General features: G+C 37.3%; 5 protein-coding genes and 1 pseudogene across 9 annotated transcripts; 3 read left to right on the top strand and 3 right to left on the bottom strand.

Moving 5' to 3' along the window:
- Positions 1-473: 473 nt before the first annotated feature.
- On the top strand, positions 474-2026 carry LOC106358661 (annotated as a pseudogene).
- Positions 2027-2947: 921 nt separating this feature from the next.
- On the top strand, positions 2948-5313 carry LOC106360424 (ABC transporter G family member 10-like). Its single transcript, XM_013800015.3, has one exon. The coding sequence runs from the start codon at positions 3547-3549 to the stop codon at positions 5311-5313; it is 1767 nt and encodes a 588-aa protein (XP_013655469.2). The 5' UTR covers positions 2948-3546.
- Positions 4115-7845, bottom strand: LOC106360425 (protein DJ-1 homolog B). Of its 4 annotated transcripts, XR_007315601.1 has the most exons (10): positions 7573-7845; positions 7294-7494; positions 7041-7190; positions 6763-6948; positions 6360-6440; positions 6025-6225; positions 5810-5950; positions 5492-5697; positions 4508-5279; positions 4115-4433 (listed from the first exon to the last, which is right to left on the bottom strand). XR_007315601.1 is itself a non-coding variant. In XM_013800017.3 (9 exons), exons 1-8 carry the CDS (start codon positions 7828-7830, stop codon positions 5500-5502), a joined length of 1416 nt encoding a protein of 471 aa, XP_013655471.2. In that variant the 5' UTR covers positions 7831-7845; the 3' UTR covers positions 4115-5279; positions 5492-5499. The 4 variants fall into 4 exon arrangements, 3 of the variants coding, with proteins under 3 accessions (XP_013655471.2, XP_048594406.1, XP_013655470.2); XM_013800017.3 differs by having other exon boundaries at positions 4115-5279; XM_048738449.1 differs by having other exon boundaries at positions 4115-5273.
- A 7282-nt stretch (positions 7846-15127) lies between these two features.
- Positions 15128-18552, top strand: LOC106360423 (TPR repeat-containing thioredoxin TTL1). 2 transcript variants are annotated; one of them, XM_048738448.1, is made up of 6 exons: positions 15154-16014; positions 16048-16297; positions 16567-16762; positions 16996-17514; positions 17584-17895; positions 17971-18552. In XM_048738448.1, exons 1-6 carry the CDS (start codon positions 15465-15467, stop codon positions 18121-18123), a joined length of 1980 nt encoding a protein of 659 aa, XP_048594405.1. In that variant the 5' UTR covers positions 15154-15464; the 3' UTR covers positions 18124-18552. The 2 variants fall into 2 exon arrangements, with proteins under 2 accessions (XP_048594404.1, XP_048594405.1); XM_048738447.1 differs by having other exon boundaries at positions 15128-16297.
- A 326-nt stretch (positions 18553-18878) lies between these two features.
- On the bottom strand, positions 18879-19946 carry LOC111200142. The gene has a single exon (XM_022690831.1). It carries the CDS (start codon positions 19944-19946, stop codon positions 18879-18881), a length of 1068 nt encoding a protein of 355 aa, XP_022546552.1.
- Positions 19947-21444: 1498 nt separating this feature from the next.
- On the bottom strand, positions 21445-26271 carry LOC106377292 (phosphoenolpyruvate carboxylase 1). Its single transcript, XM_013817493.3, has 10 exons — positions 26134-26271; positions 25785-25969; positions 24962-25356; positions 24804-24888; positions 24396-24722; positions 24227-24317; positions 23994-24148; positions 22918-23916; positions 22062-22448; positions 21445-21976 (listed from the first exon to the last, which is right to left on the bottom strand). The coding sequence occupies exons 2-10, from the start codon at positions 25950-25952 to the stop codon at positions 21689-21691; spliced, it is 2895 nt and encodes a 964-aa protein (XP_013672947.2). The 5' UTR covers positions 25953-25969; positions 26134-26271; the 3' UTR covers positions 21445-21688.
- Positions 26272-26959: the final 688 nt, after the last annotated feature.

The following is a 26959-nucleotide window of genomic DNA, read 5'->3' as shown; positions in this document are numbered from 1 at the left end:
CTAGTTTTCCGGATATTTTCAGAATCAACGGATCTCTAATTGTATCCTATAAATCTTCCGCTACATAAGAACTCTAATGCACACAAACTAGAACGCAAAGCCTCTCTTGATTTAGAGCATCTTTATCCCATGAAAAAAGGGAGCGCTTAGAGGCTGGGGTCCCACCAAAAACCCAAGCACCGCTGTTTCTGCCTGCTAAATAAGCGTCGTGTTTCCTTTGTTGCTTGTTCTGTTCGTGGGTCCCATCGACACGTGGCGACCCACGATTGGTTCCTTTTTATTATTTTTTTTAATTAGATAAAAAAATAAAATAAAAATTAAAAAATAAGCACCTCTTAATGGGGTGCTGGGATAAAGATGGCCTTACTCTTATAAGCGTAAGTAAATTAGGCTTGTCGAGGTGACTTTTATAAGGCCAATAAAATAAGACGAGGCCCATATAAGGCCCATTAGTTCTCCCTTATCTGTTTCTCCTCCCGCTCTCTCTCGGCGCACTCTTCTCCCTCCATCAATGGGACTCGCCGGAAGTGCGATCAAACTGAGAGGAGAAACTTCGTGCTATGTTTCTTTTTGCAGAGGACTAACGATGGAGATGAAATACCCAATTCAATGCGTTTGGTGTTTCCCAAATACAGTTTACTTGAATCTCAAAGAACCCAATAGCATCTTCAGAACATCTAATTCGATTGCTTCGTTGAATGCTACGAGACAATTGGAGTTGAAATCTGCTGCTACTGTATGGTCATTTTACAATGTGAGTGAGATTCGTAACAAGCCAAGACTTTTAAAGATGCAGGCTTTGGAGAAAGCTGATAGGGAGGTGAGAGAAGAGGAAAGGAGAAGGAAGATTGGGTTAGCTAATAAAGGAAAAGTACCATGGAACAAAGGAATTAAACACTCTCAAGGTTAGTCTATACAAAGTCTTCATCTTTTTGTGAAGTGATTGTTTGATCCATCAACCTCTTGAACAGACACTCGGAGACGAATCAAGCAGAGAACTATTGAAGCTTTGAGAAACCCCAAGGTGATGTCAAGTAAGACTCTTTCAATATCTGTTTTTTCTACACGTTAAGATGAGGAAACCCATATGGCAAAAGTTGAACTCTTTACCATTTTTTTCAGGTTCGGGATAAGATGTCTTAGCATCAACAACCTCACAGGTGAGTACCTTCATTGTTTAACTGTTTTAAGTGTAGATACACTAGGCTAAGTTTGTCTCTTGCAGTGATGAAACCAAGGAGAAGATAAGAGCTTCAATGAAACAAATTTGGGCTGAAAGGTTAAGATCCAAGAGGTTAAAGGAGAAGCTTACTTCACTGTGGTCAAAAAGCATTGCAGAAGCTGCAAGGAGAGGAGGAAGTGGTGAGGTGGAACTTGATTGGGACAGCTACAATAAAGCAAAACTGGAGATTTCATCTGAAGAGAAAGCTAGAACAAAGGAACAAAACAAGGTGAGAGCAGAAGAAGCAAAGACAGAGAAGAAGGTGAGGAGAGTTGTGGAAAGACAGAAAGAACGGCAAGAGAGAGACCAGAGAGGAGGAAAGACTCGAAAACCACAACAGAACAAGGAGAGTGCAACTACTCCCTCACGTTCTAAACTGAAGAAGAGACTCACAAAGGTAAAAAGAAAAACTATTCTTTTGGCGTTTCAGACAAAACAAGAAACTAATACTCTGGTTTGAATAAATGTCTTTGTCAGATTCACAAGAAGAAAACAAGTCTTGGTAAAATTGCTGTTGGAAAGGATAGGGTGGTTTCAGTTGCAGCCAAGCTGGAGAAACTGGACTTGGAGCTGATAATGAAAGAGAGAAGAAGAGGAGATATCTCACTTTCTGATCAGATCCAAGCTGCCAAGAACCAAAGAGGAAATGATTTTTCATCAAGATTTGGTCTTTTTGCCATGAAATCGATGGATTTTGATTGACTCTTTTCAACTCATAGTTTATAGAGTTGCCCCTTTGCTCCCTGTTCCACTAAATACTGAAGTAATACTTAAAAGATATAATAGACAAACCAATTCTTAACAGACTCTCAGTCTCTCACTCAAACCAGAGTGACAACTGATGAATACTGACCACAATAGTTTCAGTTCCCTGTTGAATACAAAGGTTAAGCTACTTAACCATGGTACTACTGTTCCCTAATGACCGGGTAAGACTGCCTGATGTGTCCCACCACCCTGGCCTTGTTGTTAGTATCCACCTTTCTTCTGGTAGATTCCAAACCATCATCCACTCATGTTCGGTGGTAGTGCTCCATGGTAGTTCTGACTCATGTTTAGTGGTGGCTGTGGTGGAACAAGACCACTGTAGTTCTGGCCGATATTTGGTGGTGGTGAACCCTGGTAGTTCTGGTTCACGTACGGTTATGCTGGTGGTCTCTTATAAGAGATGTTGTTACTACATTGCACACAACTGTCAGAGCAAATCGACTTACCTTCATAGTCTTTGTTCTTAACATCCAAGTATGAGTCAGAAAGAACCCATCTAACATTGGGCTAATCTGGATTTCACATAAAATCTTGAGAATTCCCATTTGTCTGCATTGTAGTAACGTCCTTCAAATTTGTAGTTAAATTTTTTTTTTTTTTGACATCAATTTGTAGTTAAATTTAAAATTGATCAATTTGTAACTCAAATGTAAGCTTAACCCCATTAAATTGAAAAGATTAAAAAAAGGTTTTATTTTTCACCAACTGCAAGTTATATCAGTAACGAATTATTGGGTTTTGCATAAATAAATGAATAGTATGGGTGTCAAATTGGAAAACGAAATCCTGTGCTATGTTGTATCTTTTACATAAACATTCAAATTATTGAGGTTATCAGTTATATACTGGGAACCCTCTAAATGAGACAGAGGTTTTCCAAAACGCGTAATGAAATTTGTAGGTACACAACCAACCAAACTGAGTCTCTCTCTTTTAAAGAAGTTTATAAAATAAAAGAATGAAATTAGATAAAACAAGTTCACCAACAAGAAAACGTTTTACAGTCAAGTTTTCTGCTCACCCGTATTTGAGAATCTTCACAAGAAACCAATCTCTTTACGCCCTTTTTTCTTGTTAATTCTTGTTAAACAAGAAACCAATCTCTTTTAACTAATTATTTTCTTGTACCTCTTCACAATTTCAAATCCCAATTTAAGAAAAAGACAAAATGTTTATAATTTTATAAGATATTTAAAATACAAAAGAAAGTACATTTCATCCACTTAAGAATTTATCTGACTATATCAAAATATTCTTATAAGAAACAAATACTTTACTATATAGTTTAGGCTTGGAATAATAAATATCTTTGATTTTCTTTCGTCTCAGTCAATGCTTTCCAGTTTTTCATGGAAGGCAACAAGAGAGCGCTGTTAAAGTCTCAAGCTTTCAAAATGTTTGAATACTACTAAAGTGAGGTTCCTTAAAGTTTGGTGTGTTAGTTCATCTTCTCTACCATTTATTCTTCACTTAATCTCATACTCTTTGCTAACTTTTGTTTGATTTCTCTTATCTCCCAAAACTTAATGCTCTCTTTCTCCCTCTTTCTTTCTTAGATGGAGTTACCGGTGAAAGCTCCCGTTTCCGGTTGTCGGAAAATCTCTTACAAACTAGAAACCAAGAATCTATCGTATAGATTATATGGAAACACTTCAAAATTTTCAAATTTATGTGGCTTGTTGAATGAAAAGGAAGAAAAGGTTATCTTGAAGGATGTTTCTTGTGACGCAAGGTCCGGGGAGATCACTGCCATCGCGGGTCCTAGTGGAGCTGGGAAGACAACGTTACTAGAGATACTAGCTGGAAAAGTTTCTCAAGGGAAAGTCTCAGGGCAAGTGCTTGTCAATGGAAGGCCTATGAATGGTCCTGAGTACAGGAGGGTTTCAGGGTTTGTACCACAAGAAGATGCTCTGTTTCCATTTCTTACGGTGCAAGAAACACTGACGTACAGCGCACTCCTGAGGCTGAAGACGAACAGGAAAGAGGCGAAGGCCAAGGTGAAGAAGCTGATGGAAGAGCTCGGTCTTGAACATGTGGCGGATTCGAGGATAGGGGAAGGATCAAGATCTGGGATCTCTGGAGGTGAGAGAAGAAGGGTTTCTATTGGAGTTGAGCTTGTTCATGACCCTAATGTTATATTGATTGATGAGCCAACCTCTGGTTTGGACTCAGCTTCTGCTCTTCAAGTTGTGATGCTTCTCAAAGATATGACAATCAAACAAGGTAAAACCATTGTCCTGACGATTCACCAGCCCGGTTTTCGTATTCTCGAGCAGATAAACCGGATAGTGTTGCTCTCTAGTGGACTGGTTGTTCAGAACGGATCGGTTAATAGTCTTTATCAGAAGATCAAGTTCTTTGGTCACCAGATTCCTCGCCGTGTGAATGTCTTGGAGTACGCTATTGACATTGCAGGGAGCCTTGAACCGGTCTTGACGCAGAGCTGCAGAGAGATCTCGTGTTACGGTCATGGCAAAACATGGAAGAGTAATAATGCAGGAAGAGAGTTTCATCAACCTGACTCTCACAGCAACTCGGTGTTAGAGGAGGTGCAGATACTTGGGCAAAGATCTTGCAAGAACATCTTCAGAACCAAACAGCTGTTCACAACCAGAGCTTTACAAGCCTCCATAGCCGGTCTAATACTCGGTTCCATTTACCTGAACGTTGGGAATCAAAAGCAAGAAGGGAGAGTCTTGCGAACAGGGTTTTTCGCCTTTACCCTCACTTTCCTACTCTCTTCCACAACAGAGGGACTTCCAATATTCTTGCAAGACAGGAGAATCCTTATGAGAGAGACATCAAGAAGGGCTTACAGAGTTTTGTCTTATGTTTTAGCAGATACCCTCATCTTCATCCCCTTCCTGTTGATCATAAGCATGCTCTTCGCTACACCGGTTTACTGGCTGGTCGGTCTCAGAAGAGAGCTAGATGGGTTCCTCTACTTCTCGTTGGTGATCTGGATCGTTCTTCTCATGTCAAACTCCTTTGTTGCGTGTTTCAGTGCTCTTGTCCCAAACTTCATCATGGGGACATCAGTGATCTCAGGTCTCATGGGATCTTTCTTCCTCTTCTCTGGCTATTTCATCGCAAAGGACAGGATCCCGGTTTACTGGGAGTTCATGCATTATCTCAGCCTCTTCAAGTATCCATTCGAGTGCCTGATGATCAACGAGTATAGAGGAGACGTGTTCTTGAAGGAACAAGACCTGGAGGAGTCTCAGAAATGGAGCAATCTTGGAATCATGGCAAGTTTCATCGTTGGGTACAGAGTCCTTGGATTCTTCATCTTGTGGTATAGATGTTACAAAACAAAACGCTAGGTTAATAACATCATTTCTGCAGCTATATAATTCAATTTGTTTCAATTTGTTTTGTGATTTAAATATAACAGAGTAACCTCTTTTATTTATAAAGACATATTATTAAGCATTACATTCAGCACAAAGATTCACAGATAGCTTGATACTAAAGCCTTTTTTAAATTAAAGTTACTCTTACCTAAGATACTACACAAGTGTTGCCTTTGCGAGCTGAAGTCCTTTCTCGCGCCCATAAAACTTCTCTACAATTGTGAGTGCAAACTCCAAAGAGGTTCCTGGACCTCTGCTCGTTATGAGGTTTCCATCAACTAAGACTCTATGCTCGATGTGACTCTGGTCCGAGAGTTTGTTGCACATTGCTGGAAACGCTGTCGCCTTCTTGCCCTATACAAACATCCATAAAATTGAAATAAGATAATGATCCTATGCATCTGAGTCTCTATTATTAGCTAACAATGTGTATGCGATTGTGGTGTCTCTCTCGCTTTTCTTGTACCTTGAGTAAACCATGTGGCTCGAATACCAGAGCAGGAGAGGCACAAATTGCTCCATATGGTTTGCTTGATTCCGCTTGCTTCTTTAACATATTCACTAGCTTCTCCGAACTTGCAAATGCTTCAGCACCACCGAGACCACCCTGTGAATTAAAACAAGTTCATCATGTTGCTTGACATTATATTCTTTCTGGCATTTGAAGTAGTTAGCACTCACAGGCAACACTATCAGATCGTATGAATTCTTTACAGCTTCATCGAGAAGCACATCTGCAACAAGCTTGACTTTACGAGATGCTACCACTTCCAAGCTGTTACCAAGCGCAGCAACGACGACATTTGCTTTTGCCCGCCTCAGAAAATCAATGATAGCAACCGCTTCCATTTCCTCTGAGCCATCTGCAATGGGTACAAGAATCTGAAAAGAAAAACCACTGACTCTCAGTCTACGGAAGAATGTTGAATGAAACAGATACATGAGCTCATCAAAATAGAACTCTTTTTTAAATATTAAAGGTGACAACCAAGTGACTATCGGCTATTGAAAGTTACCTGTGGGGTGCTGTCAAACGACCAGTTCATTTGGTTAAGCTCGGTAATTGTGTACTCATCACCAGGGTTGGGGCGCATCACCTGATGTCAAAACGGGAAGTAGAGAGTGTAACAGGATACCATACCATAAAACAACTACTAGGCTACCAAATAATAGTTTTTTTCCTTGTGGAAATAAGAAGTTCCTGTATCCTATAGCTTCATGAAACCTCTCAAGAACAGTCAATGGCACTGGACAAAGGAGCTAATGCGGGAAAGTTCAGACTCTTACAGACCTCAGATTCAACCAAAGTTTCAGTTCTATTAAGAGCATCAAATTATAAACAGCTACTTCTTCTGCCCAGTTCCCCATATGTGGATTTGAAGTGAGGTTTGATAACAGAATCCAGGACAAGAGACATACCAAGGGTGCAGAGACTTCAGCAGCTTTCTCTTTCCCAAACAGCTGCTCCACAAGCGTGACAGAGAATTCCATGGTAGTTCCAGGCCCTCTACTAGTCACTATCCTCCCGTCTACTTCCACTCTTGACTCAACAGCTGTGCCACAGGTCGCTCCAAGCTTCTCCATAAAAACCGGATAACATGTTGCCTACAAGTACCATATATGATTTTATACACCCAAAATACAAACTCAAAACTAATAAAAGCAAAGTTCTTGGAAACTCATCACTGCATACATACTCTTCTACCCTCTAGTAAACCCCAAGTACCAAGCGCCAACGCAGGAGCGCAACAGATAGCAGCGTTGAGTCGTCCCTCACTGTCTTGTTTCTTCACCATATTCTCTAAAGGTTTACAGTTCTTAAGAGTCTCTCCCCCAGGAAGTCCTCCCTTCACCAAACAATCATTCATATAAACCAGATACAATGCATATAAAACAGATTTGCTATTCAATCCAATCCCTAATTGTTCAGTTATGTGCTCAGAGACGTACGGGGAGCATAATAAGGTCGAAAACGGAGTCGTTAACATCAGAGAGAAGCGCATCGGCGACAATCTTGATTCCATGGCAAGCATCAACGCCGACCTGATTCTCGACGGACGCCACCGTCACATCCGCCCCGCCTCGCCGCAGCACATCGATCATCGCCACCGCTTCGAACGGCTCCGTACCATGCGCAACGGGAATCAAAACCTAAAACGCACGAACGATACAGTAATCAATTTACAGGATCGATAAGCATTTGAAGAAGTCGATAACAGATCTTCTTACTCTCTTAGCAGGTGAAGCCATAGTCGCGGAGACGGAGAAGGATCGAGAAGTTCGTCTCCAAGTTGAGCGATGGAGTCTAGTGCTGGAGAATGGAGTGGCAGTGATTGGGTTTAAACAGTGAAACGCCATTGACGACTCTTTTTTTTGTTTCTCTAAAGGAGTTTGATGAAAGTGAAGCAGTGAAACGAGCATTATCCTGACGTGTCTCGACCTCATTGGTGGAATGTAACAATGAGGCCGTTGATTTTTACACGTCATCGTACCGATTGGGAAAGAAAAAAAGTTTGTTTTGGAGAAATATTCAACGGCGCGTAGTTGGTTGGCTAATCCGAGAACAACGTCCCGTTTCATAGTTTCATTGATGCACTTTCTGTCGTTTTTATGCATGTATAAAAACAGTGAAAAATGGGTGGATTTTTTTGTCATTATTATGTTCCACGTGGGTGGCTTGGCTTGACCATGTGCTGAATCTAAATAGCATTCATTACGATTAGTCTCTCAGTTCTGAATAGATACATTTTCCATTCCAAACTATAAAATTCTTTTATTTAATACTACTCCTGAAAATTACAAAGAAGAAGTGTCCGTACGAATCAATACTTGAGGGGGGGAGAAGAGATGAATGGAACCATTCTAATAAAGAGTGAGTGAAACCGTTTGGGATTTCTGAATTTACTTCCTTTCTTGCATCTATATAGCTTCCTCATTTGGATGATGTCTCAGTTTCACTCCTTTGGAACTTGCATTTTCTATTTTTGTTTTTGTTTTCTTTTTGCATTTTCTACTTTTGTTTTTTATTACATTATTGTGTGGATGTGTAAATGATACTATAATATACAATACAGGTAGGAATGCCTGATATGGTTTTCGATTTTTTATTTTTTAAGTTAATAAATATATTTTAAAAATAATAATGAAAAAGAGACTACAAAAACAATCATTTAATTATAAAAAGTGTACGTGTTAATATTGGATTCTGGGTGGTCAATGCGAGTGTGCAGAAGCGTAATCACATCTATCTAACCGAGATAATCCAGTGATAATGCGTACTCTGAGTCTCTGACGCCACTTTTGAAGGACAAGCGTTATCGTGGACCAAATCTACATTTACTTTGACTATTATATTTTTATTTAACTGGTACGTAAACACCAACGCTCTTCTTTCCATCTCTTTTGCGAACAAAAACATTTACAAAATTTACTTATCCTAGTTTTCTAGTATCATACTTGATTTTTCTATATGAAGTTGACTATTGTCGACAAAAAAAATTGACTATTGAAAAATTAACTCAATCCAAAAATAAAACATATTAAAAAGCAAATTTAATTACAAATGAGAGCAAATGAAATATTGAAGCATAACAGAAATGTAAAGTGATCAAAGCTTCAATCACTATCATAAAGATTACACAAGTCTAATTGCTGGGTAAGTATATCAGGGTTAAAATAATTTATCAGGATTCTCATATGCTTAAAAAAGCATAGTGAGAGGGTTCAATTTTTGAATAATTTATCAATTCTGTGGGCAAGGGAAAGAGACGAGTAACATGGCTTGTTGTGACATGTGTTATTGCGTTCTCTCCATAAATAGATCACGGTTTAGAAATGCAATCGGACCAGAGTAAAGTCAAATCTTGTTTCACCAAGGATGTAGCAGCGAGTGGAATATAGTCCAGTCCAGATCAGTTATGATGATATTTTGAAAATGTAAACACTCCACGTTTTATCGAAAGACAGAAAAGAAACACACCATAGGTTTTGACTTAACCCATATAAAACCAACGAGATGTTTATAATTTGTAATCATGGCGAATAAATATGGTTTTTTACATAGTTGTATTAATCAAAATAAATTTACCCATATTATTTTGCTTTTCAAATTCCCTTTTTAACAATTAAAAAGAGTGTAGATTGCATATCACCACTTTTTTATTTGTCATCATTCATAGCCATAACAGCTATAGACAATGAAAAATTCAACACTTCTAGGACACTTGCATTTAAATGAAATCTCGAAGCTGGATTCAAGATTCATAGAAGACTTGCCCTGAGTACTACCAATAAAGATATATAGAAACGCATCTTTTTTTTTTTTTTTTTTTTTTGTAACTGATAGAAACGCATCTTTCTCCATCACTATAACGTCGTTGCTCAATAAATTCACCACCAGTCCTTCAATTTTGACGACAGATTACTGTATAATGTAACTATGTTTAACTAAGCCGTAATGTACAGTACATGCCAAGTATGCAGCAGCAAATGAATTATTCATAATACATTCAATATAAAATTTAGTTTGACGTGTTACGTAAATGCTTCCTTTTAGTGTGAAGATGACATCAAGATTCAAGTTTATCACTATTGGGAACTTTTGAGTCGGGCGAGACTAAATAACTATAAAAGAGAAGCTTTTGAATTAAGTTTTATTAGCTTTTTCTTTTCATTCTCTTTAAACAACCTAACTTGTTCCAAAAGAAACCACCATCTATTTTATACATGATGACATATTTTCAAAGTATACGCACATAAAAACGTGTGGTTAGAAGCATCTGAAGTATAACTAAAGATTTCGGTATATTATATGCTTAAACAAAATTTGAAGTAAGAAAACCCTTGTGTAAAAAAAACACAAAATGTTATGTAGAAATACATAACATTGAGGATTATATGATTAAAGCATAGTAAAAAAAAAAATTTGTTACTCTATGTCAAAGACATTTTTTTCGGGAGAGAGGAAGATGATGACATAATATTTTTACGTTTGATAATTTCTTGTTGTGAAACAAGTTTTGGATAAGAACATATAAAATTATGCAAATGTCGGTATACCAAACCCCACTATACCACGCTTGTGTAAAATTATAACTTGTAAGAACATTTTGTAATTTTCTAATTGGTTCAAATTTAACTATATGACTATGTTCTACTAGAATATAATATTAACTTGTGTGAGTTCCAAAAAAAAATATTTTGTAATAAATCATGTAACTGGCTTAAGAACAACTCGGTATATTGCTTAAAACCCTATTTTAAAAATATTATACCAAAGAAAATACTGTAAGAGCATGCACACTGGTTAAATTGTGTGAGTTTATCATAATTAAAATTAAAGATAATAAATAGAAAGTAAATGCAAAAAAAAAGAGAGAAATATTGTTTATGAAAGTCTCTTGGCAAGAGACTTTTTTCCATGTATCAACCTCTAAATACTCTAATTATACAAAAGATTAAAAGATATAATTCATTATATTTTAGGGTGAATTGGTTTAAAACTCTAAAAAAACGAAAATACCTATGATGTGACTAGTTTATGTCTATGAAAAAAGGTATAACATTGTGAAATTTAGGGTATTTGGTTAATTAGGATAAAAATTCTCTATATTTTATCTTTGTTGAGAGACTCAACCATACACCACTGTTGATGCTTTAACCGCTCCATTATCAACTAAGATATACTATGGCATACATATAATTGACACAAACGTTATGCTTTTGTTTATTGACATATACATATATGTTATAAACACACCACACACTTTTAACGATTCAATCTTCAATTACTTTGACGTAAATGGTCGAATATAAAAAGTGGAAGCTCATATATGTTTATAACAGAATCTGTTTCCAGCTGTTGAAAAATTGCAATGAGTACATATATGTACATATATCTTTGTCACAACCTAATGCTATTATTTTCTGATTTTTATCTGTGTATATATATATATATGTTGTTGTTGGACAAATCACATCTAAGTGCATTCTCCAATTCCAGTCTATTTTTCAGTTTAAAATAGAATTTATAGTAAAAATATTTCAGTAGTACTCTCTTTTTTACTATATAATAAAAGAAAAAATGAGTTTGCTATATATATAGAATAATGTTTTTTTTTTCATTACTCTATTTTTACTATAAAATAAAATACCGTTGGATTATATCACAATTCTAGAATTAGTATATTTTACAGTGAAAAATAGGATGAATCATTGAAAATAGTCTAGTATTGTTGTCGTGTGGATAGTATAACACTATAACTTTTAAAACTGAGTTAACTGATTTAATCTTTAAACACTAGTTGTTCTTTCTCTTTTTTTTGTGCACCTAGTTGTACAAACTGAATTATTAAAGTTTACTTAAAATTCTGATATCCTATAACATTCGGATCGACATTTAATCGTATTAATTAGATGTAATGTTTACATTTGGGTGTATATGTAAACATGTAAATGTAAGCGTATATAAAGTGTGTTAAAAATAGAATAAAGAAACAGAAACTACATTCTATAACCAATAGAGCCTTGCAAACTACGAGGTAACTTAGGGCATGATTAATTATGGTCTCTTAGCTGGAGTTCTTAATTCACGATTTGACATTTTTTTCATTTTTCGGTTAAAAAATGACTTTTATATCTATTATTTAAGAGACGGTTCTTAGTTTTTCTTAATTAAAATCTAAAAAAAATTAAAAAGCGTCTCTTAGCTGAAGTTAAGAACCTCAGTTAAAAAACTGGAGTTATGATCGTCTAACACCGATGTGATTATTGGTTGCTATCATACCCAAACCTATTATGCTTGTTAACTTTTTGCGGCAATATTTTTGTTAACACTATTTACAAATAAATTGAATTAAAATGTATGTATAAGAATTGAGTGTAAGTAAGTCTAGTCTATACTTACTATATATATGTGTGTGATTATCAGTGGCCAACTTTTTGTTCAGAGTTGGTTAAATTTTCTTTTTATAATGTGAGAATTCTAAACACTTTTTCTGTATCCGCTGGCAATGTATTGGATGTATCAACTTTCATATAAGCTTTCATCTCAGTGCTCTAATTCACCAGTTTAATGTGCTGGGAGATTTTTTTTTACTTATTTTTGGGTTCACCCCTAGGTGAATCCTTCACAAACCAATAAGATTGTATTATTTTATATTCGATATCTTTTTAAAAAGGAAACAAAATATTTTTAAGTTATATTATATTTTTAAAATAAAAATAAATAAATAAATATTAGTAATTACAAAAAAATATATTTTTTTAACGTCGTCAGCAAAACACTAAACACTATTCTTTAAATCCTAAATCCTACATCCTAAACCCTTGGATAAATCCTAAACTCTAAATCAAGGGTTTAGGGTTTATGATTTAGGGTTTAGGGTTTAGTGTTTTTGATTTAGAGTTTAAGATTTATCCAAGATTTAGGTTTTATCCAAGAGTTTAGAGTTTAGTGTTTTGCTGACGATGTTTAAAAAAAAATTAAAAACTTTTTTTTCTGTAACTACAATATTCTTTTTTTTATGCTTTTATTTTAAAAACATAATATAACTAGACAATATTTTATTTTTTTCTTCTAAAAAATATGAATTTGAAACAATGAAATACTATTGGTTGGTGAATTTAGAAATTCACTATATAAAGTGTGAACTAAAGAATAACTTTTTTTTTTCTGCCAACAATTAATCAAGTGGATTTTTCTGTGCGAAATACTGGTATGATATGGAAGACTCTTTATTTTTATTTAATTGCCAATACAATGAACTTATGTAAACTAGTCAATAAATACTCCTTGTTTAAGTTGACTGATTTTGAACATTAAAACATGTTATCGGATTTTGTGTTAGTAGTATTAACTTCTTACAAGTAACCTTAAAGTGTATTTATGTGCGTGGGACTTGTATGACATACTCTCTATTTTCATTTAGTTGCTATTCTATTGCTATTGCTAATACATTGAAAGAAAGTGTTTTTTATTGTAAAACAGGAAGCAGTTAACAAGCTTATAACTACAAGAAAATACGCAGTTATTTAACACATATTTTCTCTACTTCCATAATCAACTTCAAATTCACTTTACAAGAAAGTAAACAAAAGCGTTTATGCGAAAAATTATATGAAACAATAATGTATTACGCGTTTGCTCTCTACAATTGTTATTTTAGGACACAACACGATAGATTGTCTAAGAGCGTAGACGTCACTTCCTATACGCCGCGAGTTGGCTTTCTGGAATGTAAGCGTCAAAGTACAAAGATAAATGAGGAGTATCATTTGTCCAAAAAAAAAAAAATGAAGAGTATCGAAGTAAGCAGATTTTGTAAGTATACTCACTCATCTTTATAAAAAATAAATTTTCTGATTAAACGATTAAAATGGAAAGACTAAAGCAAAAATAAACATGTCTCGTGAAGCAGCAGGTGAAGAAGAAAGTGTTATTTTGTACATTTAATTAATACTAGTTATTTCCGAAATTTCCTGTTCATCTTATAAGGGCATCTCCAACCCTACTCCATTTTCAACTCCAAACATCATTATGGAGTAAAATCTTCTCCAACCCCACTCCATTTTGGAGTTGAAAATGGAGTAATAGCTAAGGTTACTCCATTTATGGAGTAATCTTACCCATTACTCCATTTTGGAGTTGAACTTTTTTTATTTATAAAATGGTCCTTTTAATCTTTAATGTTTTTATTTCTTACTTAAATAATATTTAAAATGATACATTAACATGAAAATAGTATATTCCACAAAAGATTATTTAATAATTTTAAATAAATAATGAAAATAACAGAAAAAATAAATAATAAAAATAAAAATAACATAAAATAAGTAAATTTAATAATCTGGAAAATCCGTTCCGGATCCGCTAAGGTCGGTGAAATATTGCCCAAACGGAGAAGTCTAAGAAAGAGCTTGTTGATCTTGTGATTCAACATTTCGCTTTGATATTATTTGTATTTGTTGAGTTTGAATATACGCACGAACATTTGGATCTTGTATAGATGAGCGTGAACTCGATGCACCAATTGAACTTGGAAGAGAAGCTCCACATCCGAGTATCAAAATTGCAGAAGATGAAAATGTCTGATTTCAAAATTTTCTTGCTCGATTTAGAAATATCAAAGATAAAGAAGCTCATTTTCATTACGAAATACATTAGTTAATCATTTGTGGGAAAAATATTATAATGCTCATTGTTGAACCCACATATATGTTGTCTTTTTAATGATTTCTTGTACTTTTTAATAATAAATATTTAATTCAAATAATTTATATTTTAATTATTTATCATAAACATAAAATAGTTGGGGTTAATTGGTAAATTTTTATAAGTATAAGATTTTATTTGCAATTATGAATAAAATAAAAATGAAATCTTTAAGAAATATTATTTTTGGAGTAGAAAATGGAGTAATACATTGGAGTAAAACCTTACTCCATTTTGGTGTTGCACCATTTTGGAGTAAAAAATGGAGTAATACATTGGAGATGCTCTAACTAAAAATTTCGCAGAGAAAGTTACTTTACTCAAACAAATCTTAATTTTTTTTACAAAATTTAGATTATTATTAATTGAATTTGATTTAAAAGCATATAAATAATTAAGTTGATCAAAAAAAAAAGCATATAAATAATTATAATTTATCTGCTATTTCTGCTTATCCATAATTTAAAGGGTTCGTTAATTCAAGGTCCTGTCAAATTAAAATTTTAGTAATACTTTTGCTTTCCGATTTTTAGTACTACAATAATGAATTTATTTTCCTTTGTCAAATGAAATAAATTAATATATAATATTCGGTCTGCATCTCCACCTTCACTCTTCTTCTTCTTCTATGAACCTTCTCTCTTCTCTCTCTCTCTAGACACTCACATTCATTCTTTGCTTCACCCTTTTAAATCACGAGATCCCCATCTCTTTCACTTTCCCTTCCATGCCTTTGTTCATAGTATCTCATCCTCCTCCCTTCGTCTCCTTCTCCACTCTTCGCCGTCTCCATTAACGGCCATTTGAAACCTTTAGCGGTAGTACCGAGAAACGTCCGTTAGAGTTTCCGTCCATCATTCACTGATCTCGTTTTGATTTTTTTCGTTAACCGGAAAACAAAATAAAAAAAATGTCACCGTCAGGTAAACCGGTCCCTCCCCGTGATTCATCATTAACCTCCGAGATTAATAAACCGGATTTTCGCGAGCTAGATCTCGGTTCACCGGTTTCTCCGCTTCGTTCTCAGCCACGTGGACTCACCACAACCACAACAACTAGCAGCAGCAGCTCTAGCTCTTCCGGATCTGTAACTAGACAACACGCTCCGGTTAACGGAAGATCCGGTTCGGTTCGCGGTAGTAGTCAATCCGGTTCGAGTAGTGGCAACCTGAGAACGAGTCAAGCAAGATCGGACTCGGTTACTTCCAACTCACAACAACCACTCGTCTCCTCCTCCACTCAAAGCTCCGCCACTTCTCCAGCCACGGCGGCGAATGTGCTTCCCACCGGAAACATCTGCCCCTCCGGGAAGATCCAACTCACCGGAATGACGCAGAGCCGCTCCAGAAGCGACGTTCTCGGATCCGGCACGGGAACGTACGGTCACGGCAGCATAATGCGCGGCGGAGGAGGAAGCGGCGTATCTCCGGCGAAGCCTGTTGCTCCGGTGACCGTCGGTGGTTCTATCAGAAGCAGTCCCGCCGCGATGTTAGGTTCGGACGCAGAGGAAGTGAAGAGAGTAGGTAACGAGATGTATAGGAAAGGTTTGTTCGGCGAGGCTTTGAAGTTGTACGATAGGGCGATAGCTTTGTCGCCGGCGAACGCGGCTTACCGGAGCAACCGAGCCGCTGCGTTGACGGGTTTGGGTCGAGTCGGTGAAGCTGTGAAGGAGTGTGAAGAGGCTTTGAGATTGGATCCTAACTATGGAAGAGCTCATCAACGTTTGGCCTCATTGCTTATTAGGTAGAGTTTTTGATGCTGTCTGAAACTTGTTTTTTGATGCTGTCTGAAACTTATTAGGTAGACAAATCTCTTGTTTTTTTTAATATGTTGTCTGAAACTTCAATGCAGTGTTCTAAATATTGGTCTAGGTGGCGACTAGGCTTCTGCTTAGACGTCTAGGCGCCATTCTAAAGAATAATCTCTTATAAAGCGTCTAATTACCGCCTAGCGATCTCTTGAACATTGGTTTAAGCTTTTCTGAGAGACTTCAGTGTGTGTCTTGGTTGCAGATTAGGACAGGTTGATAATGCGAGGAAGCATCTATGTGTTCTTGGGAAACCATCAGATCCTATGGAGTTGCAGAAGCTTGAAGCTGTTGAGAAACATATAAGCAAATGCGCAGATGCAAGGAAGCTCGGTGATTGGAAAGCTGCTTTGATGGGAGTAGATGCAGCTATTGTTGCTGGAGCAGACTTTTCTCCACAGGTAAGAACTCAACTTATGTCGGATAGATAGAGTCAGAACTGGAATAAAATGTTGCGTCTTAAACAATGTTCTAAAAATCAGTTTAGGCGGCCTATTTGGGAAATCAGGATCTAAACGAAACAATTTATAGAACTATTTAGTTTAAAATAAATCAGTCCAAAAAGTTGGTCGAGGCGTCCGCTTAATCAATAATCTCATATTTATTTCTTGAACATTGGTCTTAAAAAATGCAGCTAGGTATGTGTAAAGTAGAAGCACTCTTGAAACTTCACCGGCTTGATGCTGCCCAATCAAAGCTATTAGAAGCTCTCAAAGTAGAGCCGTTTCCAGCATCTTGTTCTCAGACTCGGTTCTCTGGTATAGCCTGTGAAGCTTACACATACTTTGTCAAAGCTCAAATCGAGATGGCTTTAGGTAGGTTTGAAAATGCAGTGATGGCTGCTGAGAAAGCTAGCAAATTAGATCCACGAAGCAACGAAGTTGCCATGCTACACAACACTGTTACATTGGTTGCTAGATCTCGTGTTCGCGGTAACGATCTCTACAAATCAGAAAGATACACTGAAGCAAGCTCAGCTTATGCAGAAGGCCTTAGGCTTGATCCATGCAACGCTATTCTATATTGTAACCGAGCAGCTTGTTGGTTTAAACTCGGAATGTGGGAACGCTCTATCGAAGATTGTAACCACGCGCTGCGTTTTCAACCACGTTACACTAAGCCTCTTCTCCGTAGAGCTGCCTCAAATAGCAAGGTACACTAATCAAACTTTTAAATTTGTTGTAAGCTTAAGGGATTGAGATTTTCTCTGTTTGAACTGTAGGTGGAGAGATGGGCAGCTGCAGTGAGTGATTATGAAGCGTTGAGAAAGGAACTCCCTCATGATAAGGAAGTTGCTGAGTCTTTGTTTCATGCTCAAGTCGCGTTGAAGAAGTCTCGCGGAGAGGAAGTTTTGAATATGGAGTTCGGTGGTGAAGTTGAGGAAGTTTACAGCCGTGAACAGTTTAAAGCTGCCATGAATCTACCAGGAGTTTCGGTTATTCATTTCTCGACGGCCTCTGATCATCAATGCAAGCAGTTATCTCCGTTTGTGGACTCGTTATGTACTCGCTATCCTTCTATACACTTCCTCAAGGTAAAGTTACATGAGCATGTCATAATAGCATAGGAAGAGATTGACTCTGATGTCTTACCTTGTTTTATTGGTTAGGTGGACATAGATAAATGTCCGTCTATAGGTAATGCAGAGAACGTGAGGGTTGTACCGACAGTGAAGATATACAAGAATGGTACTCGTGTAAAGGAGATTGTCTGTCCAAGCAAAGAAGTGTTGGAGTACTCAGTGAGGCACTATAGCAGTTAGTTAATACACTCTTTTTCAATCATTACCCTCAATAATCCCACTTAACTTCATTACCAGGGAACCTCATTAGTGTAGAGTTTTCAGCTCTTTATGATTTGTTCATTCATTCCCCCCTCTTCATTGCCCTGTGATATGTTCTTCTTCCATTCATTTTTCTCAGATTGAGATTGCATTGGCTCCTCTTCTTCAGCCTTCACTTGTTTAGGTATTGACAAGTGTTTACCGGTTGGAGATTACTCTTGTGTACATAAGAGAAGTTTGTATGTGAGTGAAGCAGGGGGCTTTACTAAAATGGGCAAAAGAGGAAGATTTGGATTCTTCATTTTTTTTTTTCCCTTTGTTACTCTTAAGTGTAGTGAACCCATCTTGTCATTCCAGTTCTCCTCTTTGTCACAACATTTTCATCAATAAAAAGATATAATTTATTCATTTTCCTACAAAGTTGATGTTACTATTATTTTATTTTTTGGATCAAAAAAGTTGATGTTATTTGTGTTTTGTACATTCTACACAAATTCATGTATAACTAACTACATCTAAAAATATTATAGGAAAATGTGAGTTTACTGAAATATGTATACCTTTATGATGAAAAAAATGAGCTTGGATATAGTTTTTTTTTTTTTTTTTTGAATTGAATGTTAAATTGAACTCAAAAAAAAAAGACCTTACATCAAGTGTTTTTCAAAAATAAATTGCAACATTTTCGAAAAATCTATTTGTATCTTCGAACTTGACTAATATCCCTCATTTCCCTATCCTCTAGTACCAAACCAAAAAGACATCCCTTCTCTATATTCCTTGTCTCCTCTTCTTTGAACCACAGTGAACTGATTTCTCACATTCTTATCCAACCTCCTTATCATAACTTCTGCAGGCACTGCATCTTCTCCATGCCTTCGCCTATTGCGCTCTCTCCAAATAGTATGAACCGTTGCCTGCAGAACATATCTCATTGTGAACATCTGCAATCTGCTCCAATTTGGACTCTCCACAAGCATTCTAATGATCCTTTCCCAATCAACAGTATACTGATCATGAAGAATGCCTTTCGTTAATGCCTCCCACACTTGAGCTGAGTAAGGACACTCAAAAAAGAGGTGATATAATGTCTCCAAAGGCTCTCGACATAAGACACAGGAAATATCAGCAGCACCATTCCAGTTTCTCATTCTATCACCCGTTGCTAGTCTCCCCCGTATAGCTATCCAAGTAACAACTGAGAACTTTGGGGTTGCATGTTTGAACCAAATCGCTTGATGCCAGTAACAAGGCTGATGTTTTTCTCTAATACTAAGCCAAGTACTTTTTGTAGAGAATTTCCTTTTGTACTTACCCTTCTCATTCTTCCATAGAGGAATATCCGCTTCCTCATTACTATTATCTTTGAACTTCTCTATCTCCATCTCTATTCTGTTGAGTATTTGTATTCGATGATGCCTCTTCCTGTGATTTAAGCAATCCTCTACTTTTGCATTCATCAAGATACCCATGTCTATATGACTGCCCTCCCCTGCCACTTCCTTCAAACGACCCATTGGGTTCCACATTTCATACCAAAAAGAAGTTCCTCGACCATTTCCCACCTCCACTTTGTAGAAATGCTTCGCCATCTCTCTACTCTTGAGAATTTTCCTCCACATCCAAGACCCACTCTGTGTATTATCCTTAATCATCCAAAGTGAGCCTTTTCTAATAAGATAGACCTTGATCCAATTCACCCAAAGCGAGTGAGTCGATAGAATTCTCCAAATGAGTTTGAGACAGCTAACTTGATTCACCTCCTTTAGCGGTCTCAATCCCAGTCCTCCTTCATATTTCATCTTGCAAATGTCTTTCCAAGATATCTTAGCTTTCCTGCCATTCAGCTCTGGACCAGACCATAGAAAAGCAGAACAAATTCTCTCTATCTCCTTTATACATCCACTGGGTAATCGAAAGGATGCCATCCAAAAATTAGTGAGGCTTCTAATAACAGAGTTGATCAGTTGAAGTCTACCTGCATAGGAAAGGAACCTCCCTGTCCTTGGATATAGTTTTATATACAGTATATTATTAAATACTATATTTGACTGTTATTATAAACTTTCAACCAAATAAAAGGGAGATAGGTGCAGGAACGAAGCTACGTTGACGTTTATGGGTGCACGTGCACCCCTAATTATTTATAGAGTTAACTTTTACAATGAACATAGGAGCTATTATTGGCTCATTTGGTTGTGGTGCACCCACAACTCTCAAGGGACATGGGTTCAAGACTCCATTTTTCTAATTTTTATGATTAATATTAGTTATTGTGCATCCAGTAAAAGACAAGTCTGGCTTCGCCCCTGGATAGGTGACTGATTTAAAAGTTAATTTTAAAAAATACTTTAGTCGTTACCAACTACAAAAAGGAGATACGGATTTATTAGAGAATGATTTAGTTTGTTAATGCAAGCAACTTTAGCTAATGCTTTTGGTCTTAATGTGTTAGTTGCCCTCTCTTCAAGGGATTGAAAAGAAAAGAGAATACAATATGCACCATACAAAGCTCCTTTTAGTTAGTTTTTAACTAAGAAGTTGTTGTAAAGGGATAATTATGAACATAACGCCCAACAATAAAGATAACTAGAAACCCAAAATTATTTTTAAAATAAAAAAAGGTAGGAAGGTTATGGACTTTACGGTGGTTGGGCGGTGCTATATTGCGCCGGCTGTAGTCGGTGCCTTGTATTCCTCGTCCACTGACACGTATTTATCCTTTCTTTAGTGGATAATATTTTTGGTCGTCTTCATAAAATATCAGAAAAGCCTATTCATAAAATTTCTCATTTTCTTATTATTTTTCCACCTTCAAAACCAGTGGAGGCGCGTGGTTTACAGACACCGGCTTTCGAGTTGTGGACTTTTTTACATTTGAGAGTGAAATCCAAAACGTACTTGATTACTTAAGAGTTAATTACGCATAAAGTACGCTTTAGTTAAAAAAAACAGATACACGTACAGTGTACACTATAATAAATTCCCCACAATAAATACAACCGTTGAGGCGTAACAGAATAAAAAAATGCAAGGCGTGTCTATAGACAAGACCCAAACACCACGTCGTTTTCTTGCACCACTACTTTCCTTCTTCAACGGCCTCTTTTCTCAAACATGTCTGTCGTTTCTCGGGACCACCACATACACATACTCAGCCGACATGTATGTTATTGAGTCGAGACAAACGAAAGCATATGAGGCAAAAAACTAAACCAAAAACTATTTATTATTATCCGGTTTAGAACAAACCAAACCGAAATCAAATAGCAACGATCCGTAAAGAGGAAGAAGGTTAAGTAAAAGACAAACAAACAAGAATGAGATTCCCTTGCTCGGTTTTGTTACATTCGATAAATAAAAAAACAGAGCATGTGTTCATAATCTCGAAAGAGTAATTCGTACACAAAGATCAACACTTTGACGGTGGATTTACATAAACAAACCAATAAACCCAACCGCAATAATTTATTATTTTTGAATCCGTAGATAAAAAAAAGCAGAGTGTGGAGAAACAGAGAGGCTCATCTCTGTTTTTTTTTACTCAACCGGTGTTCTGTAGACCAGCAGCGACACCCTTCATGGTCAGGATGAGTGTATCTTCAAGTCCAGGCGCGTACTCGCTCGTCGGGTTAAGCTCGATGAGTTCTTTGCTCGATTCAGCAATCTCCTTAGAGATGTGAGGTCGTAGAGTCACATTGTAGCTCGGGTCACGGATCCTCTTCAGTGTGTAAGCTTGACAGACATTGAGTGTGGTGATGTAAGAGTTACGTAGTCTCAGTCTCTGCTTCAAGTAAGGATCTCCTTCAAGCAGATCCTTGTGCCCAGCAGTCTGCAACACAACAAAATCGATTAGTTCTGAGTTTGATGTAACCAATCAAGAAAATCAAGAAAGCTCTGTTTATTTCTGTATTAACCTGGAGGACGAGTTTCTTGGTTTCTTCGAAGTTAGCTCTGAGTTTCTCCCCAAAAGGCCATAGCTCCTCTGAGACAAGAAGCTTATCGTACAAGGCAGCGATACCTGGATCTCCTTTAGCGAACACCATTTCGATTAGATCAATAGTGACTCTAAAGAAAGGCCAGTGTTGGTACATGTCCTGAAGCATGTGTAGGTTCTTCACGTCTTTCTCAACCACGTGCCTGATGGCTGCTCCGAATCCAAGCCACACAGGGAGATGGAATCTCGTTTGAGTCCAAGCAAAGATCCATGGGATGGCACGGAGAGACTCAATGCCGCCGCTTGGTTTCCTCTTTGAAGGTCTGCTTCCAATGTTCATACGACCATACTCTAGCTCCGGTGTAGCCTGCGTAGAGGTTGACAAGATTATGTGTTAAAGTGAACTCTTAAGAATCTAAGTGAACATGGAATATAGCCCTGCTGAATTGAACCAAACCAAACCGAAACTTTCGGTTTTGTTTCGGTTTTGAATCCGGTGTAGTTCCAAAAGCTTTTGAAAATACTTTGGTTTTTGGTTTGATCGGTTTTCAAAATTAATTTCTTTAAAACATATAAAATAAGCGAGTAATCCGAAATAATCAAAAAGAACTAAAATAATCGAACCAAATTTAACCAAAAATTTCCAAGTTTTTTTATTTTTTTTTTTGTAAATTCCAATCTAACCGTAACAAAAGAAAAGTTTTTCTGTAAATGTAAAATTTTAAAAACAGAAATCAACCGATAACCAAATCAAATTTTCAGTGGGATTGTGACCGAACCAAACTAACCAAAATAAACCGAATAAACAGAAACAACATGGCTAATGGAATACTTACGAGGCGGAAGTACTCGACAAAGCGAGGCTCTTGGAACACAACAGACCGGTACTCTTCGGTCGCAACAACCGCCATTTCATCCAGCAACTCGCGCCATTCCGGTTTTGGAGAAACCGGAGGACGCATACCATGCTCAAGCGTTGCAGCGGTGAAACGCTGAAGCGTTCTGAAGCACAGATGCTCCTCTCCAAAAGACTGCTCAATGACTTCACCTTGAACCGTGACACGGAGCGAGCCGTTGATAGTATCCGGAGGCTGAGACAATATAGCAAGATGAGTCGGTCCGCCTCCTCTTCCGACAGTCCCACCACGACCATGGAACATCGTCAGCTTCACACCGTACTCTTTCGCAACCTTCACAAGCTCCTCTTGAGCTTTGTATAGCTGCCAAGCAGCAGAGAGACGACCAGCGTCTTTGCCTGAGTCTGAATAACCAATCATGACCTCTTGCTTGCCGTTGATCCGGTTCTTGTACCAATCAACAGAGAAGAGCCTTGCAACTGCCGCAGGAGCTGCTTCCAGATCAGCTAGCTTCTCAAAGAGGGGGACAACTCTCAAAGGCCGTTTCACGTGGCACTCACGCTGCAAAAGCTCAACAGCTAACACATCAGAAGGAGCCGTCGCCATGGAGATGATGTAGGCACCGAAGCTGTCTGAAGGCAGCTCGGCAATGACATGGAAAGTGTCGAGAACGTCTGCGATCTCTTCGGTTTTGGGTAGATCAGAACCGAAGAGAGGACGTTTGCCGCTAAGCTCAGACAAAAGCCATTCTTGGCGGCGCTCTTCAGACCATTCTCTGTATGATCCAATCTCTAAATGCGTTGTGATAGCGTCCAGTACATCGGTGTGGCGGTCGGATTCTTGCCTTATGTCAAGGCGCACAAGAGAGAGTCCAAAGGTTGAGACTTGCCTCAGGAAATCAAGAAGGCTTCCATCAGCTATTGGACGGTCACCGCATGAGCATAGTGATCGGTAACAAAGCTCAAGTGGTTCCAAGAACTACAACAACAACAACAACACATCGGTTTAGTACTAAACCAGAAATTAAAGGATTCTAAATTGCAATAAATGATTACCTCTTCCAAGTTGTTGAAAGTAGCTTCCTCAGGTACATCAGAGGTTCCATTGCTGAGAAGTTGACGAGCTCGTTCACGTGTGTGGTAAAGCTTGTCTCTTACGTCACCAAGAACCACACGGTACGGTTCGGTTGGTGGAATTGACTTCCAAAACTCTGCAAGACAAATGAGAGATCAGTTCAGAACAAAACAGAGACATAAACAGATTCTCTAAGACAGGTTCCTTCTCGTACCAATGTAATGTTTTGCAGCGTCTTTCCTCCTGTTTACATGAAGTTCATCAGCACGCACACGTAGCTCATCATTGCAACGCCACATAGACAGCTACAAACAAAGCAGGACAAAATGAATCAATGGGATACATACTAGACTAAACCGGAAAAGAAAGAACCTAGAGCAAACCTCAAACATAAGATCTTCAATTTGGTTGAAGTACATAGTAGCAGCCATCATTCTAGCTAGCAAACACACATCTCTTGTGACTTCAGGTGTGACCCTTGGGTTACCATCACGGTCACCACCCATCCAAGAAGAGAACTGAATCAGTGGAGCGTTGTATGGAACACGCTCTTCGATACCGATGTTCTTGAGAGCAGTGTCTACACGGCGAAGAAACTTGGGAACACCTTTCCAGATAGTTTCATGAAAGTAACTCATCCCAGCTCTCATCTCATCTTGAGGTGTTGGTGGCGTTCTCTTGATTTCATCTGTTCGGAACGCAGCTTGAATCTAACCAAAAAACGCAAATCAATACATTACATTTTGAGGATTGAATTAAAAAACAAAGGCATTATATGACAAAGCTTTTACCTCTCTCTGTAGAGCCTCATCAAGCTCTTGCTTGTCATCAGGAGTAATATCCTTAGCATAGAGCTGAGCCAGACAGTCTCTTATCCTGTAAGAAAGTTAACTTAAGCACCAAAACATGGATCCAAAGCTAGCCCGGTTCGGTAAATAAAACTACTAACCTCCCATGTTTCTGAAGCAAAGATCTTCTCACGGACTGAGTAGGATGAGCAGTCAAAACCAAATCAACAGTCTGGTTCTTGAGAGCATCAAAGATCTCTTCAGGAGACTTGTTGAGATCACCAACAAGCTTCTTGAAAGTCTCTTCGAGATCAGACTCAGTAGTAGCAGAGCTCTCATCAACGAAATCACCTTTCTTCAGCTTCTTGATCCTACGGCGGTAAGCAATCTGCACTTCCTCAGCGAGATTAGCCAGGTTGAGCATGTGAGAGAAGGCTTTAGCGATAACAATGGAGTCTCCTGGATCTAAGCTCGTTAGAACATTGCCTAGCTCCTCTAGCTTCTTTGGCTCATGCTTCCCTTCGTACTCTGCAGAGTGCTCATAGAGCTCTTGAACCTATACAAACAATAAAAAGATCAAATCTTTAGCTAACCCATGATCAAGAAAATTAAAAAGTCAAAACCTTTATTCATAAAATCATCATACATGATCTTTAGCCAAATGGGTTTAATTCAAACCCTAAAAGTTCAAATCTTTCTTCGTTTAAAACACTAATCTAACTAACCCATGATCGAGATAACTGAAAAGTCAAACCTTTATTCATAAAATCAACATAGATGTAGTAACTTTAATGATCTTTAACCAAATGGGTTTATACTTTATAGTAACTCAAACCACAAAAGTTTAAATCTTTGATCGTTTTAAACCCTAATCTAATCCATGACCGAGAGAAACTTGATAAAGTCAAAACCTTTTATTCATAAAACTCATCATAGATGTAACTCTTATGATCTTTAGCCAAATGGGTTATACTTAAAACGTACAGTTTCACGAAGATCCTCGCCGTGCAACTCCTGAAGGATATCGAGGAACCGATCTAGAAGCAGAGCATCGTACTCGACAAGTTTGTCGTCTTCACTAACTTTGCCAGGAACCAATTGACGGAGATGAACATCCATCGATGCCATCTTCTCTAACTTCCCATGAGGCATGTTCGCTGCACTTCTCTCTGATTGAAACAACAAACAAAAAGCAAAATCAAATCGGGAATTTGATGGGACACAAGAGCAAAAAGGAGGAGACTTTTTTAGTCAATTGAGAGCGACCCAGATGAGAAAAGATCTGCGTATAGTGCGGAGAAGAGTAGATCTAGGGAGGGAATTAGACACTAACCGGTTTGGAGCAAAAGACAGCTGTTGAGATCGGATCAGATTCAGTGAGATGAGTATGAGTAAACGAGAGAGAGTACAAGGCTTACGTATATATAGAGGGAGATTCTCTGTGATGATGGCTTTAATATTTTATTTTATTTTATTTTAACAATTATTTCACTGAATAATTTCTACAGAATATTCTAATCACAACCAGTGAAAGTCAAAAACTGATTTACTTACCAAAACATTCGTATGGAAACAATTGACTCTGGAAATTTACAGATTTCTCTCTTTGTTTTTCTTTTTGTGTCGGATTCGCAAATTTTACTGTTTTGACTTTCGGCTAAAGAAAAACAAGATGTTAAGAGTGACTAAAACAAAGTAATAAAGATGAAATGAATAATAAAAAGATAGAGGGAAAAAGAAAAAAAGATATTTATAATATTATTTTTTGTCGTCCAAATTTGATTATGAATCGTTATCAATATTTACTACCAAGAGAGGTTTTACTTTTACTTTCTCTCTACAATCATATAAATTATCAATCATAATTTAACTAGTTTTTAAAGCTAAAACTAAGAGCTTGATTGGTTTTCCCGCTACCACCCGCAAACGCAGCTTTTGCGATTGGTAGCGGTTGACAGCGTTTCGAAACAATCATACAAACCGCTACAAATCGCTTCAAACCGCTCCGAACCTCTTAAAATCAAAAGCTGGTTCCAGCTAGCGTTTGCGGTTGCGGGCGGTTGCGGGAGGATAATTTTTTTTTCTTTTTTTAAAAAAAACCATATAAATACAAAAATAAAAATAAAAATAAAATTTTTAAAATGGAATTATAAAAATAC

The sequence above is a fragment of the Brassica napus genome, chromosome A8 (assembly GCF_020379485.1).
Source record: "Brassica napus cultivar Da-Ae chromosome A8, Da-Ae, whole genome shotgun sequence".
Taxonomy (NCBI): Eukaryota; Viridiplantae; Streptophyta; class Magnoliopsida; order Brassicales; family Brassicaceae; genus Brassica; species Brassica napus.
Note: the sequence above shows the minus strand (reverse complement) of the source record. Positions and strands in the feature narration are given on the sequence as shown.